General features: G+C 39.8%; 1 protein-coding gene across 7 annotated transcripts in view; it reads left to right on the top strand.

Annotated features, from left to right (window-relative positions):
• The window catches only part of CABIN1 (calcineurin binding protein 1), an 87,602-nt gene that overhangs the window by 23,598 nt on the left and 45,807 nt on the right, over positions 1–18,197 (top strand). For all 7 annotated transcript variants that reach the window (XM_015878088.3, XM_015878092.3, XM_015878090.3 and 4 more), the window contains exons 28-30: positions 5,005–5,187; positions 6,858–7,195; positions 10,526–10,639. In XM_015878088.3, the coding sequence (XP_015733574.2) occupies positions 5,005–5,187; positions 6,858–7,195; positions 10,526–10,639 (635 nt within the window). The remainder of the gene's footprint in view (positions 1–5,004; positions 5,188–6,857; positions 7,196–10,525; positions 10,640–18,197) is intronic.

Below are 18,197 nucleotides of genomic sequence, written 5' to 3' on the forward strand. Positions count from 1 at the left end.
GGGCTAAACATTAAAAATTAGTTAGGAAAGCAATAATCAGAGAAAGTAAGTTTCCAAATGCAGGCTAGAGATTGTTGTGTGGTCTTTTTGCTGTAATTTGCTGTTGTGGTGTTGGTATTCAGTTACAAATTATTACGGTATGCAGAAGATGCATTCAGTACTCATTACTGCTGCCATGTTTAAATGTCTTATTGTTTAAGTCTCTATCCATGTCATGTAGTATGTTGTGTGTAGTTAGATGTAATCATCCTTTTTGTGTTTGTCTTTGCCTGATTGCTTTTGCAACCAATATTGCCCGTGCTGCCTCTAACCTTTTGACAAATCTCTGTTCCCCAGGCATTCTCTTCCTGCTTTTACCTGTCACGGCTTGCTTTAAGTAATTGGCAAATCCTGCATGATAACCTCACTGGGAAAGGCTACTTGCTTCATGCTGTGGGAGAAGCCTCCCTTCGTAGTATGTTGGTCCTGTAATTCTACAAATGTTATGAAGATGCAGTTTCTCGTAAGCGGGGCTTCTCAACATCCCAATGAGACAAAGGTGATCTCTGAGAAACTTCCTGCACATAGGCTGTCTCTCATGTTAAAGTGAATAAGCTTCAAAGATGAGGTGGATATTTCTGTGCATTAAAAGAACGTCCGCATTGCACTTTGGAAAATTAAAATCTAACTCTTCATAATTCCATCTCTCCCACAGTTTGCAGACCTGAAGCTTTTATTTCAATGCATATCCTATTCTGGTACATGGTACTGGACGTTCATGGGGACTGCATACTGGACTCCATGAATAATGAATCAGATCCAGTTTATTGCAGTATGCTCCATTTTTACTTTTTTCCCAATTGAACCTCTTGCTGATTAGTGCAGCACTGTCAAAGAATTTGACCAAACGAACAGAACACCAATGAGGTTTTGTTGCATTGCATTTGAAAACAGCAGTATAGGACTGCAAGTTACCAAAACACAATCAGTGATTAGTGTAGATGGACAACACATTGACTTTCATCTGATTCATTTTATAAAGCTCCCTTTATATGTTTAGAGGATTTACTATCCTCAAGAAGTTAACCTGCTTCCATGCAAATCTTTGCAATTCTTTTGCTTTTAGTAATGTGCAAATGGCTTTGCAGAGTTGGATGTTGTCTCCTGTCATGGTAGAAACTGTTTCAAGAATGAGAATGATCTGATTTATCATGTTTCCGACCACAGAGCAATGAAGAAAAATGTTCATACATACATAGAAAGAAGAAGGGGGGGGCTATGGTGTCAGGTGAGCAAGGTAAAGAGGGACGATGTGTAGGTCTACAACCTTGGAAGAATCCTCTTTATTTTTGCATAAGTATGTGTGTATACATATATTTGCAGTCATTTATCCATTTGCTGCGTGGCAGAAATTTTCTTCACTTTAAACTCAGCTTCTATGTGTAGGTCACTCCAAATTAATGCCTCCTCTTGATTTCCGTGGAAATTGTAAGAGATAGAAAGAGTACGATAACACTGTCTGATAGAGCAAATTCTCAACTACACAACATTTTTTTCAACATAGTTACCACTGCATTTTTACCAACGATGAGTAAGAAGAGCCTGTGTGCTGTGCTTGTAAAAATCTGCACCAACCCAAATGACCACTCACTGTCACCACAGCTGAAACACACCACCCACCCCTCACTGTGCTCACATCCACTGCTGGCTCTCCATAAACGTTCACAAGTGTCAATGCGTGTCAGTGGGGGATGGTTTTTCCTCATGGAGGAATTTCATTTCACACCTTTGCTCCATTCACGCTTCAATGTCAGATGCTGGTTCTATCAGAGTGTCTCTCTGCTGCCATCTATCACACAGCAACAGAATGGAATGGGGTATTGGTGGGAAGGTTCAACCTCTACTGTTGTGCCACCAATATCCACCTCTGACTGTGTGGGCCAACATCATAAAACAGGAGGCATTACTTTTGGAGCAGACCTCCTACATAGCTTTACAAAAAATCCTTTCTCTGCCACTTGTTCCTGATTTTTGATGAGTAGCTGGATGTTTATGACACTTCCAGATTCCTTCTTGTTATAGCTGAGTATATGTCAGACAGTTTTTAGAAGCTGTCAGTTATACCCTATTGGCTTCTTAAGATTGTTGCCTTCCCCCTCATGCAGCGCTTTGGGGGTCCTGTCCCTTCCTCTTCTCATTTCAAAGAGGTTTCAAGGAATGGAGAACAGGCAACACAGTTACAAAGCTGCATAGTAATTAATGGGCAAAGATGGAGTACCTTATTTATATTGGCATGGTAAAGCTATACTTCAGTTCCCTTGAGAATAAATTATGTCAGTTTGTACCATGAGCTGATTTTATCTAGCTGGCATACTTAGCACTAAGAGCTTTGTCATTAGAAGTGCATGTCTGCCTGTTCAGGTGGCTTACTTTAGCAGTTGCATTAAATTTTACTTAATAATAGCAATAATTATTTAAAAAGTTATGATGTTCTTCTTGAATGTCTGTCTTCCAGCAGCTGGGAATTAGCACTTACTCCTCATGTCTCACAGATTGATGATAGACTTGGTAATCTTAAGGGTCTTATCCTGCCTAGGTGGTTCTGTAATACTTTCACTGCAGTGGCCTTTGGCATGTAGGCTGAATAACACTCGTTATTCAGTGAATATCTCTCTTAGCTACAATCAGCTTTTACTGATGAATGTAAACATGCTTTATTATTATTATTATTATTCCAGTGCTGCTCTATGCCATTGCAGCGAGTTCTGCATTATGGACTGTGGCATTGAGGTTATCATAAAAGCTTTTGTTTTGTTTTTTAAACTACATAAAAGCCCATTGAGTGTAACCTGACAAACTATGGCTGTTTGTCCAGCTGCGCTGGAAAACCTTCAGCAATTCCTTCTGTATACTATTTTTTAAACTTCAAATAGCAGTTAAACTTGAGATTCAGTCAAAGTATGGAACTTTCTTGCTTCAGTTAAAAGCTTCTGCCTCTTCTGCTATACTCAGGGACTATGGAGAGCAATCCTATGCATTTGGCAATCCTCCCCTAGTTACGCCCTTTAGAGCAAAACTTCCCTGTCATACGTATATTTGAAATATAACATGCTGTATCATCGTCCATCTTCTCATGCAGAGAGGTTAGTGTAATGTCCTAGCAATGTTATTGGTCTAGCAGTTCTTGATTTACATTCTAATGCTTCATCTGTCACAAACCACACATCAGAACTCACCTCCAAGCTTATGGCAAAATTTGGAAGTTTGCAATTTTCTTTTTTCTTCCCTAATGAGTAATTCAGCCTCTTCACTACAGATGCAGAAACTTCCTTTAAAAACTATCAAGGGAGCTACTGTAAATGTTTTGCTGATGCCAGCTGGGAGTTCAGTGGTACCACAGAATATTATTAAGGCTCTGTAAGTGAGTCACGGAGAGCTTGGCTGACCTCAGAATCATTCCTTTCCAATTCACCCCGATTATATCTTGTCTGTAAAAAATCTGTCATCATTATCCAACCGTAAAGCTTCAAAAATTAAGAAGCAAATACTCTTTCACCATTCTTTTTCAACTTATGGTTTTATTAATGGCAGTTAATTGAAAGGGAAGGTTTTCTTTGTGTTATAGTGAAAAGCTGAGGAATTGAATCAAATGTGGTTTCATTCTGCTGGAATCCTAATAAGGAGAATCTGATCCACAAGAGGGATTTATATCAATAATGTAAATTCATAGGTGGCCCACAGCTCTCTTGATCATACACAGTTTGGGTGGAAAAGAAGCAATTGTATTAAAAAGTCAGCTCATCTCAAGGGCCTTTGCTTTTTTAAATCTTTTTCTTGATCATATCAAGAAACTTAGGGATAAGAATGTAGTTGAAATACCAAGGCAACGTATATAACATGTCTCTTTGCTAAGCTATCCCTCTACCTTAAGCAGAAATTGGAAATTTGCTTGGAGCTACAAATTTGAAGAGAATTGCCTATAATTTTGTGTTGGATGTGGAATTACACTGGCACAATATTACAGAAAAATGGATGTTTCCTATCTCAATCACGTGAGGTTTTTTCTGATAACCCTTGATGTAGAAGAACTTGGGTTCTATCAGGCAGGTTTTGGACATGAAAATTTTCTCTTGCCTGTTTGTTCTGAGTGTGAATTTTGTTCCCTGCAGTTGTGATCCTGTGCGACTTGTCTTGTGCTCTGTTGTTAGATTAGCAGCTTAGTTCTCACCATAATGTTGTCTGCAACCACAGCACACCATTCAACTCAGTTATTTCTGTCAAGGCAAATTCATTTCTACTCTTCTGTCTGTTGCCTTAGTCAAAAGAGAAGTCTAAGAGCTTTCCTGTCTGTCTTAGACTTAGCTCTTTGATGGGTTATTTGCCATGTCACAGCACCTTTCAGAATGTTTGGTGAGCATCATCTAACACCTGCAGGATAGGTGGCATCAGTGATCATTCCTGTAAGTCTTTTTTTCCTCTCTCATGGTAACAAGTTGGGTGCTTTTTTCTCCTTCACAAGTAACTATTATTATTATTGTTGTTCATTTTTATCAGTAGACTTCTGACTGTGTCAAAGTCTAAATTCTACTGGGTGCTTCTCAAGGAAATGGCACAGTAAAGCTGCAAAATATTTTAGGGTGATACAGCAACTGAAATAGTTTGTTTTCAGCCTAAATGCTTGTCACTGTTAAGCATCATTTCTTTTGAGTAAAATTCCAGGATTATATTCTAGGGTGAAATTTGATGGGGCAGGGAGCTCCCTATTACATTAATGTTAAATAATACCTAGTGAAAGAACATTGGGATTTTGATTTCTTAACACAAAGAGGTGAGATGAAAATGATAAGTTGAAGTAGACAAGTTAAAAGAAAATAAATACTTTCAGACAACAGAATTGGTGGTTGTTAAGGATCCTGTATTGTATTGGGAAGATGTTTGCAGTATGGCTGCAGTTTTGCGTTACTGTTACCAACATGCAGCTCCATAAGTATGAAGTAGCTCATTCCTTCTTTATCTGTTTTGCAGAGAGGAGTCAGGATAGCACTGCAGCAGTGTTGTCTGACTCCAGTTCCACACAGGATATGTTTAATGAACCAGCCAGTTCTCAGGACAGCCTGAGGAAGCCTTACACAGAGAAGAGGATTTCTACTGCCTGTTCTGATGCACTGATGCCCAGCAAGGAGATCCTGGGATCTACTGAGGAGAAGAGTAAGCCTATCTTAATGGATAATGTCAGTTCGTGTTTTATCATTAAAATGTTTCTTCTGGCGTGCGGAAGCACTGAAATATACTGCACTATGGCTAAGAATTCTAACTAGGCATTATTGCTGAATATATTAGTGTAACTTAAAATTATAAGTATGCTTCGCTCATGTGGCCATCATCCTAATTTATAAAGCCTGTTAAACCTTACAAATCAGAAAATCATTACAAACTCTTGTGGTGGTGGCCCTGTGACTTGCTTGTTTTCTTTTAGAGTATTAATTACTATTACATCAGTGCTTCAAAGCTCTTAATTTGAGTACTCCTTTCAAAATAATCTCAATGAAAATAGTTTTTTTCCCCAAACATAGATGCACTTCCTGCTCTAACCCAGCAACAGCTTGATACTCAGTTCTAAAAAAATAGCAGCAGTGGAATTAGATGTTTTATTCCACTGGATATTTTATGTTGCTGGAGAGTGGAATTGCTTTCTACCACACTTTTCCACATATAATAAAACTTCTGCATGAAGTCTTTTGAATTCCACTGGAAAAATTGTTTCAGAATTTTTTTAGACCTTGTCCAGAAGCTGGAATTTCACCCTCTCCAATATTTGCACAGTTAAACATGGCAGTGGTGAGGGTGCACTTCACTAAGGGAAAGAGAAACAAAATGCATGTATTAATTATGCCTACTTTTCTGGGTTGTGGGCACTTTGCATGTTAAGGCTTTTTTGATAGATGAGGCTATGCTTTAATTTATTCCAGTTTCACGGAACCAGAGTGTGGGATAGATAACGTTGATTCACTTCCCTGATCGCTGTAGGAACAAGTGCCCACTGCCATCTTTTTCTCATTAACTTTGATAGATTGGTTTCTTGTTTTGAAGAATAATTTAGCACATACCTAAGCCAGGGAAGTTTGTGGTGATGTTTGCATCAAAACAAGTATACACCAGTTCCTGTTTTTTGTGTTGTTTTTTAATGTTATATTTTTAATGGTACTTATACAGCCACTAAATCAGTAAACTTTGGGTGATGGACTAAAACCAGGGCTCTTCTTCAGGCTTGCACTGTGTTAGTTGTGTTACTGTTGTCAGTTGTCTGTTAGGAAAACTGTGTTGAATTCTTGCGCTACTGACATTTATTAGCACAAATGTTGTAACTGCAAAGTACCTTCCCGACTCATCTCCAAATCCCACTCAGTGTCAAGGTCTATTAAGGTTTAATAAACCTAAATGATAGGTGTATGTTATTCTATTCATTATGTGTGTTTTACATATACTAAATAGAAAACAGTTGCACATCTACAAGGCTGGGTTAGCTGCTGCTGACAGTAAATTGGATTCTGGAATTGTGTTCTTCTAGGTCATGTTGTTGAGAATAACACATTTACTGGGATAACACATTCATTTTCTGTTCTTTTTTGCTTTATTTGCAGTGGAATTTCATTGAATTCAAAGTCTTACTTGCATCCCTGCCACCCCATCCCCCAGTTATCTTATTTGGTAAACATCAAGAGTAGTCATAATTTTTTTCAGAAAGCATTTGCTAAAGATGTCTATGTAGTAATGAAGAAAAGGATTGCCACATGTCGTAGTTCGTGCCAGTTATTTTGTACATGTTGTTTGCCATTTTGTTATTTTCATTGTCATTTTTAGTTCTCTCAATTTTCCAGTTACAGGAAAATCAGAAGAGCTGCTGGAGAGCCCAGAGTCTTACCATGCTGTTGAGCCTGCTGGCCAGAAAGTTCTGGTGGACCCTCAGCCTGCTTCTGGCCACCCCTCCAAAGCTGCAATCCCCCCACCCTCGCAGTGGGACTGGAAGAAGAAAGCTGAAACGTGTGGAGATGGATCTGAATTCCCTCAGGGTCTTCCAGCAGACCTTGAGGAGCAGCGGAAGTTCCTGACAGAGCAGTGTGTTGCCTCTTTCTGCTTGTGTCTCAGTCGCTTTCCTCAGCATTACAAGAGCCTCTACAGACTGGCTTATCTGTACACTTACAGCAAAACCCACAAGGTGAGCAGAGCACTGTTAGAACAGCTGACTTGCTGACTGTGTTTATTGCCTCAGTAAATAAACTGTGTTATCATCTCTGCTGATTGAAAAGTTGCAGTGTTGAAGTTCATCAGATAAGTTTGTTTCTCTAGTTTGGATTGGAACCATGTGGTAGGGGTTTTTTTTTTAATTATTATTTTTGAATTAAGTTGTTTTTTGTCATTCAGCAGAGAATTACCTTTTATACATCACCTAAATGAACGTGTTCTAATAAAAATGACAGTACTTGTTTCTTCTACTAAGTAACTGGACTGAAAAGCTTTTTGAAGCAGAAATTCTTCAGTACTGATGTAAACAAACGACATAACCCAGATAAGGTTTCTGACTATCTTAGATCATTGTAGGGTGAATGTTTTTCCAGCATCCAGGCATGGAAATCACTATCAGTTTGGGTCCATGTTCTAAGGAGCACATGTACACACATGCCTCCTTAATTCGAATATATGTTAGCTGTATGCATGCACGTATGGTAAGAGTGGGTGCCTTAAAGAGTAAAATTTTGATTCTGCAGATGTGAAACAATTGGAAGTAATACATTTATTGTGTACTATTTATGTGTGTGAATAGTAGAAATTATCAGAGCTCTCTCACAAATTCTCATTATTAAGGTTTAAACTCACAAATACCGCATTTCAGAATCTTGTGTTCTGTCATATGCTGCACTGCATTACTTCCAGATTTCTCTTTCCCACCACTGAAGCTTTCACATATCAAATCTCCAGTGTGCAGTCTAGTAGGGAAGGGAAGCTAACGGAAGCAATAATAGCATTTACTCATAGTAGATAACACATTTCCAGTACTGCTGCAAATTGAGCAATAGCATGTATTAGCAATGCGATGAAAGGTGATGAATATTTCATACGGCTGTAGAGTGATTATCCAGACAAATGTGACCATTTTTCAGAGATAACTTGTTTTGAAAACATTCTCGTGCTGTTTGTATGTGACAGTTGTTAATTTTTTCATGAAACTAATCATTAAGAGGAGCTGCAGACTCCTGCAATCTGTCATTTGTTGCTGACAAATGATTTTCTATCAACATTTAACAAGAAAGGCTGTCAGTTTTCAGTTCAGTGGTTCAAATAGCATGTGTCCTTCCCTGAGGAACTACTTGTAAAATATTTTCTCCATTTTTTTTCTCAGCGATGATTCCTTCTTTGCTACTCCAGATATAAATATCAACATATTGAATTGTTGTGTTTTTTCTGTATGAAATGCATGTTGTTTTCTAGATTTATCTTGTCTTCAAACTCAGAATAATCGAGTTTTGCTCATTTGAGATTGGTTTTGAGGAGCATTATTGTGTTTCAATATCCATTTTTATTATTTCTCTAACAAACAACTACTCAATGCTAAAACAACAACAAAAAACAAAAATCCAGACTTCCAACTGATACATGCAAACTACATATGTTGATTGGGTTAGAATTCTTTCTCTTAGACGACTCATTTAAGTCCTTTTGTAGAACAGTGTTGACTATCTATGGTTTAATGGTACATTAATATGTCCGTAGTAGGAGTTTTGATTCCAAACAAATTAAAGACATAAAAAGGATCCATGTGTTTGCAGCGATAATTGGAGTGAGAAGTGTGTTGGGTATCCTGATGACAAGCCCAACCAAAAAAGTTAATATACTGGATCAGGTTGAGTTGCTGTGGAGGCAGGCAAAGTTACTGGGAAATTTTAGAAAGCTGAGATGAGTTTTAAAACGCATATAACCATCTTGGAAAATTCAGCATTTACGTACCAGTGCCAGGAATATGTATGAAGAATGGAGACTGATGGCCAGAATTCGTGGTTCGCCAGGAAAGCAGAGGATTGGCAGATCTCCACACTGTGCAGAAAAACAAGTTTTCTGTATGCAGTTTGTTTTCTCCCATTTTTGCAATATTACGTTTTGCTGTTGAAAGATTCATTAAATAGTTGAGAACTTTCTTTTTTGCCATCTTTTTCAAAAACCTTTCGATATTGTTCAACTACATATATTTAGCTTCTTTTTCCCCCATCAAAACCCCTCTTAATCTTTGGAGAGTACTTATCTTATGTTGTTATCATAGGAAACTTTACATAGCCGGCTTTTGTTGGAACAGCTGTGCAGGAATGCAAAAGTGAATTTTCTGAAGGTACTTGATCACCAGTTTGGAGACAAGGTTTAGTTTCCAGTTCACCTGGTGTCTCTCTTGGAGTTTTCATCCTTTGTGACGTTCAGTCTTTACCTCCCAAACGAGCGTTGGCACACTTTGGAAGGGAAGAAGACAGGACTTGGCAAGACATTGCTCATCGCTATTGCTAAAAAGCTCTGTGAATAGTGAATATGTGCTTGATGGTGTCAGGGTTAAGCAGCACTTCCCAGAGTTTCCAAGTTCAGTCTTGGTGGCTTTTGTCACTGTTTTTAAATGGGTGACCATCTCTGAGGTGACTCAGATTTCCATTTGCTTGACCATAAGAGATTTTTCTTTTCCGTTTTAACAATGCCAGTAAACTTTTTTCAGCAATTTATTTTACACTGTCAGTCATCTTGCCTTTGAATCTTGGGGTGATGAAGATGTGGGAGGCAACAGCTGAACTGGAAAGAGTGCTTTATAATTGCCCTGAGTCAGCCAGCTAAATCCAATAGTTCAGGCTGACAAGTGGTGTGCCAAGAGGAATAAATCCCTTCTGCTACGTCCTGGATCCCTTCACCCACTGCTAGTAACTTCATCAGCCAAAAACAAAGCAGAGCAGACTGTGAAATCTAGTGAGTTGCAATACCTGTTTGGGCGTATTTAGTGGGAATAACCGATTGTGCTGATTTAAGAAGGGGAGTGGAAAGTCTGCAACTACATTTTTTTTAAATTCCTATTAGTTTTGATTGTGTGAATGTCCCAGATAATTGTCCCATTTGTCTGGATGATCTTTTTGCTCTTGCCTAGGTCACTGTCATCATACTCAATAAAAGCCTACGAATTATGTACTGTATACATACATGCCTGTGAACGGTCAATATCACATGCATAGCAGATCACCACAGCATGACACTGTCCTTAATGATCTCTTGATATTTTCTGTATAAAGCTTAGATTCATGACTACAACTATAGCTGAACACCTGTATCAATTCTCTGAATGAACTGTTTTTGACGTCCATAAATATCTGCGTAGTCTTTCCTATGCTCAGCTGGATGGTCTTTCCTGGGGAATGTCATCCCCAAATCACGCATCCACAAATGCTGCTGGAAAACATAGGATATTAAATCAAAGCAAGTGATGGCATTACCTTCCTGCAACTCACCTGCTCCATTTCTTCCACAGAACCTGCAGTGGGCCCGTGATGTGCTGCTGGGCAGTGGTGTGCCCTGGCAACAGCTGAAACACATGCCTGCACAGGGCCTCTTCTGTGAGAGGAACAAGACCAATTTCTTCAATGTAAGTCTATACCGTTGATAAACATATCCTTACTTTCTCAGCTATCACTTTAACACCTGTTTCTCATTTGAAAGGCTTGTGAAAGGATGGTAATGTAAAATTTGGGAAAGGAATGTTAAATGAGCCATGTGATTAGTGAACAGAAAGGCAGAATACTGTAGAATAGAGGTTTCTGCTGTGGTTTCTCCACATGGAGGGAAACAAGTGAGAGGGTTTGTTTCTGATGAGCTTGAATGTGTCAGGAGGTGTCAGTCCTTCTGTTACACATCATTTACCACGTACTTAATGAATGAGACCTCTCTAAAAATTATAATTCTACTGATTGTAATTATCCTTGTGTTTATACTCTTTCTCAAATCATAGAATCGCTCAGGTTGGAAAAGACCTTAAAGATCATCAAGTCCAACCATGACCCAACCATAATACCCTAATGGAATTTTAGTTCTCTTAGTGAACAAGTAGTGCGAGTTCTCAGCTCTCAGCAATCTCAGGAGCTGGAATGAGCCCTTTTATTCTGCTTTTCTAGTATAGCTCAGAAAGAGTATTTCCAGGCCACATGGCACAGCGGAGCTCTCTTATAGACTGTCCCTGTGTATGTGAGATATTTTAGACCATGGTGGTCTGTGCTTCTCTGGGCAACATAGGAAGTCATACTTACAAAACTCTTATGTGCACTTACCTATCAAATCCCTGCTGCAATTGAGGCCCAACATACTGCTATTGTCTTCAGTATCTGTGGCTTCTCTGTGCCATGTTCTAGTTTTGTGTGCTCTTTTGTGATAGGATTCTGTAACTGTTCTGTGGCTTGTGGTGTGTGGGAAGGACCTAGAAATGTTCTGTTTGTTTCTGGACTATGATGTGGTTTCCTGTGATTGCGGTGACAGAATTTTGCCTCTGCATACCCATGTGGTGCTATAGCCTAGCATGATTTTGATTCATCTGAAATTTATTCCCATTTTATACTTGTGAACATCTGTCTTCATCTTTGTGGTATGTTGTATTAGTTAGCACCTCTGTACAAACTTTCCTCTGATTACAGTCCCTCTGCTAGGCTGAACAACTAAGGGATATTGACAGTGGTTCAAAATGATATCCTGGATCTGTGTAAAGAATAATGTCATTCCTTATTTCTGGAAAAAAGTTTTCATTAACAATTACTGCCAGCCTGGTAGGGTGTGAACCAAACAGCCACAGCCTGATTGATGACTACGTGGCATTGTCCATCAATATCTGTCTCTTTTCTCTCTAAGAATCCTGTATTGTGATTAACACTTGACATCTGTGAGTATCTTGATCCTGGCCCAGCTAACAAAGTAGTCTTGTAGATGTTAATGAAATTATTCATCATTCTTGAAGTCACATGTGAGATTTGCATGATCATGGCTGACTTGTTGTACCAGCAACAATGTTAGAAAAGTGGAGAAATAAGTGACAGTGATGTTCTCAGCTTGGACAGTGGTCAATTGTCAGCCCCAAGTCTTGCATTTAGAATGCTGCCTTCAGGCATGGGACATTTCACATTCTTTAGTGTGGCTCTGCTGTGGTAACAGCATAACCAGGGGTGGCCAGCACAACTTGTTGGGGTCCTGGTGAATTGGTGCTGACATCTTGATTAGTCCTCTGTGCCTCCAGGCATGTAGGTTACTCTTGCTGATAACAGATACAATATACATAATGAGCTTCACATGATTAAATATTTTGGTGATGTCATTTTCTACGGCTGTATTTTCAGAATGCTCTTCAAGCAGTGCTCTGTGTAGAACTAGTGGCAGTAATCCAATGCAGATGACACAAACATGGCACAGTGAGAAAATCCAGATCTGAGAGAGAAATGGCAACAAGTACATATGAAAAAAAAAAAAACACCAAAACTGTTAATGTCATCTGACATTCCAGAGTGGGACAAACCCAAATCTGTGAATAACTTGGAAAGAAAAACCTTTTTGGTGGTGCACTGAACTTGTCTGGGTTAAACGTCAACCAGTTCCCATGCAGAGCTCCCAGGCTGGCAGTGGGTAAGCAAAGCACATGTGCTGCACCATCTGGGTCAGTGCTCAGAACACAGACTTGTGTGTCATCCACCACAGCCAGATGGTGGCACAGCCCACTGGCCCCACTGGTGTCTTCACTTACAGACTCAGATGATAAAGCAAGAACTCCAAGGACTGCTACACAAGTAGGCAGTCACATAATCTTAGAAATTAAATGGCCAACCTAAGCTTATGAATGCCTTCCCGGGGGTATTTTCAACAGAAACACTTTGTGTAGGGTGACTGTTTGCTTCCCTAGCTGAATTTCATGCTACAAAAGAATGAAGTTAATGTCTGAGTGGCTTTCTGAATATAATTTACCATAACGAAACCTTATTCTATACCTTATTGGAGCCAGTAGCAATAATGTTATTAGTCACTTGACCAGAGGGATCCAGGGTTGTTGAAGTTACAGCTGGTTTGTTTTTCCAAGTACAAACAACAATGTGCAAGAGAAGGCTAAGCAGGGACTGTGCCAGCCTGCTCCTCCCCGACGTTTTATAAATCATGCATACTCCTAGTAGAATTATTTATGAAATGTTTATGAGAGCACTGTATGAAAAGAAATAAACACAGGACAAACTGTCTCCCGTTCACTTTTACTGCAGGACGGACTGCACATCTCACTGTGTGTGTCAGTCTGCTGTCTGATTTGTGAGCTCTCACTCAGCTGCCACTGAAATCTCTTTGAGTTTATTTTTGCTGTCTTTAGAATGAGCAAAAACAACATGTTTGCTTAGCATGATTTTCTCTTATTTGACATATTAGGAGATGCCAGGATGTGCAGAGCTTGTCTTTTTATGTTTTAAGTAGAGCACGCTCGTTGCAGTACTGTACCCTGTTGCTTCTCAAATGGAAGAGAACAGCCCCAGTGCTCTCGGATTGGTGCAGTGATGATTGCAGTTGGACTTAGAGGACTTTTAGCAGTGTTTCAGTAGAAGTCTTTTGTTTGACCACTTGCACTTTCCTCCATAACCTCTATGTCAAGGTTCACTCCAGCTTTCCTCTTCTTTGTGTGTGTAGATATACAGGAAAACTTAGCTCCAGAATGGTTTCTATAGCAACTAAATTAGAAATTAATTCATCGGGGAAAAACAAAAACCAAAAAAGCACCATAACATTGCTTTATATAGTAGGGCACATTTTTATTTATTCAGATTTCATGCCGTCATTAATAAAACAAAGTGAAACTTCATGCACAGATGATGAGTATTCATCAGTCTGTGTGTGGGTGGTGATTGTGGAAGAAGCATTGTGATGGCTGAGCTCAGTGTCTCACTAACTTCTCCATATGGCTTAAAACACAGGAGTTGTATCTTCCTGGCACATTTTCCTGTAATAAAGATCTTGATTTCCAATTTTGGTAGCTGTTCTCCACATAAGTAAATATATGAAAACTGTGCGTGCACACATTCTATATAGTGCAGACATTCACGTGCATGAAGTCTTGCAAGCTGCAAACTGTTAAGGGTAATTGTTCTATTTTTAATTCTGAAAGAGATGTGGTTTGCCTATTCTCTGCTGCATCCCCAAAGCTCTTCATTCTGCAGGCTGAATAAGCAGGGTCACATAAAGGCAGCATCACCCACTGGGAGCCCGAAGCTGAGACAGCAGAGATTTCCCTTCAGCTTGTGTGTGTTCATACTGGGTGCAAGCAGGCACTGGCAGCAGAGCTCTGGTGTACAGACATGCGAGTTCTGGGCACCAAGCAACTGAAGGATGAGAGCTGCAGGTTTCTAGTGTAATAAGAGGGTGTAAACCAGTGCACGCTTGGTTGCTTTCCTCAAGTAGCTGGTTCTTCCCTAGCTGTGTTTTAGATTCTGAAAGCTACAGCTCAGTCTTTCCAGAGGAAAATGATTGTGAAAAGGAGAGCAAGCTGCAAGGACTGACTGTGTTTTGGAGCTCTGTATAACTGGAGCTAGATGGATGAATTTGAGACATAGGAAATGAAGGCTTTGATGAAGTCTAGTGTAAAATCATAGGGGAAGGTTCATCAGCATTGTTGGAAGGGGAAGCTGGGAATTTCTGTCACAGAAGTTTCACTGTATGCCTCAGTTGGTTTTATATCTTCCCTTAGACACGTTACCAATAACTGTCAGGAATGTGGCACTCAGTATATGGAATTTTCTTTTGAGCTGATACAAACCTTTTATTTTTCTCCCAGCTCCTGAAGTATGACCTCAGCATTAATGATTTCCATAACATGAATTAAAAAGCAACATTTGCTACAACATTTTAATGTCTGTTGGCTGTGTGGTGTGGTAGAGAAAACTGGATGTGTATCATTGAATGAAACCTGCTAGGGTGGTCTCCATTATGAGACAAAGTCTGCTGGGTATTCCAGGCTTTTGTTCTATCCAGCTTGTTTGCTACTGGTGTTAACCCAAAGAAATCCCAAGTACCCCCCCAGGCCAAGGACAGCTTGACTGTAGCCTCAGTTTGTTTCTTACTGTGCACTGGAAAAGCCTGAAATGAGAAGCAACAGCAGCCTAGGATCACTCCTATAACTTCAGCTGCTCTGCTTTTCTTTCTGTCCCTGGCTGCTGATAGATCTGGGTTACTCTTCTGCTCATCAATTGTGTGTGCCTTTTCAGTTGGCAAATGTGCTCCCAGCCCCGAGACATCTGCTGCGTGGAAAATGAGTCTCCTAAGAGAAATAGTTCCATTTGAATGAGGGGAGAAAGGGAAAGAACTCAGAGAAGTCTACTGTGATCTGTGTGAGCTGAGGTCCTGGCTCAGCAAGGTTGGAATTGGCATTCAGTTGTGTTTGGGGGTCCATGAGAACTAATGGCTGTATCTGAGATTCCTCATTGGTTGTAATTTAAAATGAAAAAAAAAAAAAAAAGTTGGTCTTGTTAGCATTTCTGTTTGTGTGAAAATGAGAATGAGAGGATGCCAAATCAAGTTGTTTTAAAACAACAACTCAAGTGACATCCCAGAAATCACAAGGGCTTGGCTATTCAGCTTTGCTCTTCTTGCTTTTGAGAGTTTCGGATGCCATTTTGATGCAACTAAAAGGTATCAGAAATCATAAAGGAGTCAAGATATTCGTAGGGTTTATTAAAAAACAAAAAACCCCTTTTGATTCTAGCTGAGAGATAACTCTGTATCAGAGTTAGTAGCATTTCATTGGCATTATACAAGATTGTGTCTAGAAAAGGTGACCTTCACCATTGACTCTGACCTCTGTGCAGCTGGATAAAACAAAATAATGACAGCATAATGACAACGGATGTCATCAGTCTCATGTATTTGTGCTTTGCAATGTGGTAGGCAGATAGAGCTATCTGGTTAAAGGATGGTTAAGTCCCCACCTACTTGAAAAGATATAATCCTTCCAGGAGATGGCCTGTTCCATCAATGAAATGTCTCTGTTCTCACTGTGCAGGCCCCAGCAGAGACCCTTACAAAGAGCTTACTACTTAATGCAAGTGCCATTCACTCAATGCAAGTTCTTACTGTCAGCTTTCTACTTACTGACTGTGAGGCGTTCAGCTGTTAAGTTCAGTACAAGACATGCACATTTTGTTCATCTGCCAGGAGAGCCAGCTCCTCACTGAAATGGTTGACAGGGTGGGAAGGAAGACTGTCAGCAGTGCCCTGGCAATGCTGTTAGGAGCCCCTGTGCTGCAGGGAAGCTTTGCTGTGTGAGCCTGGACTGTGCAGGTCACCCAGCACCCCTCCGTAAGGTGAGACCTTGCTGTTCTGCACTGGGGGATGTGTTGGAGCTAATGTGCTGCCGGCCCAGCTTGACGCCTCTGAAATCTTAACAAGTGTTTCATTGCTTTTCCTACATCCCTGCCTAATGTCATTACAAAGCTATTGTTCTTTAGCTGTGTGAGGAAACCGTTTCTGTTGTGGGTGAAGAGATATTTGTGTGGAAAGCTTCTCAGGAATAAATAACCCCATCAGAAATCCCTTTGAACCAAATGATTCATAATCCTGTGACTTAATTTGTAAACAAAATCAGCTGCATTAGGCAGTTATTCTGTGATTGTGGCATAAGCTGAAGCCTGAACCGCTGAAGAGTGAAACCAAATCAGTGTTTTCCCATCCGTTGTTCCTTGATATTGTTCCTGTTTGGTTCTTGTTAATTTTCTCAATCTTCCTTCAAATGTCACCTCTGTGGAGCAATACCATGGCACAGAGGTGGGTGCTTCATCCTGAGCACCAGCCCATGAGTAGTTTGCAGTGTACCACAAGGCAAAGGAATTCATCCATGCTCACAGATGGGTATCACCCACATCGTGCAGGGCAGGAGGAAGGTATGTTTGCATTGGTTAAATACAACTCATATCTGTGAGATTATTTTTGCATTAAGCCATCGAGTCTAGAAATGTTTTAAGTGAAAATTAGATTTCATATAATTTGGTTAATTAAGATACATAATGAGGTGACAGTAGCTTTTTGCTGAAGCTGTGACTGAAAGTCAATTTGTGGGGTGGGTGTGTGGAAGACAATGACTGTTTTCTCTTGCTCTTTGTTACATTTGCTGATATTATTGTCTGTATCTGAAGCAGACAGAATGTTTGTACATAGATAAGGGAGCTTTTAGAGAATCCACCTGTTTTAGTCAAATAACCGTAGTAATTTCCATTGTTTTTGTCATCCAGCATAACAGATACGTTCCACTGGGGGAAGGGAGAGCAGGGAATGCTGATGTTTGTTGCCCCTTTAATGACAACTAAGGTGGCATGATTTCTTTCCTTGTAGCCGCTGTTCTTTCAGTAACCAGCCAGTCTCCTTTGTTCTCCCTTTTTTTTTCCCCTTTAATAATAACATAACTGTTCTCATATACCTCCTGCTCATATTTTCTAATGTTTAAACTGGAAGAATGCTTTTAGTTCGCTACAGATGAATCTGATTGCATTGTCTCTTCCTTGCTCTTGTGTGTGCTCTTTCTTAATGCCAACTCTGAAAACAAAGGTAAGCAAGGAGTTAACTGTGCGAGTGAAACATCTGTAATGATTGGATTAAGACCAGAAACTGGGCAAGCAGTGAAGTCTTAAAGATGCCTATAAAAAGCTAGATAACTTTTTAACCTCTGCCCAACATGTTATTTACAGTTCTTCACTCCATCCTCTTGGAAAAACAGAACTCATCAGTGAAAAATGTCCATCGTTCGCAAAGTTTTCTGCCCCAGTATATACACACTGTTCTTTCTGGCTGGCTTTGCAGGCTTCCAAGGCCCAGCAAGTAAAGATGCCAATAAATCTAAATCCCTGGAGATCCAAGCATGGCGTTTTAAACTGTCGTTTGTGCCAGTGGATATTAAACAGCTTCCCCCCCCACACCCCATTGCTTCCCTAGGAAAAGTTTCTTCTTTTGTTGTTGTAGATATATTTTTAGACAAAGAACAAATAGCGGTAAAAAAAAGTGAAGCTATTTTTTATAGAAGAGCAATTGTTGTGGAGATTGTAGCGTGTTACAGGACATAAAGCAGCCTTAAATCTGGATCTTAAAAAGTTTAACAGCAACCATTTTCCCCTGTCTGAACAGCATTTGGAAGGTGCTTTTTGGCCTGGAGA

Source organism: Coturnix japonica, chromosome 9 (genome assembly GCF_054131305.1).
Source record: "Coturnix japonica strain WE chromosome 9, WE-NBRP24, whole genome shotgun sequence".
Classification (NCBI taxonomy): domain Eukaryota; kingdom Metazoa; phylum Chordata; class Aves; order Galliformes; family Phasianidae; genus Coturnix; species Coturnix japonica.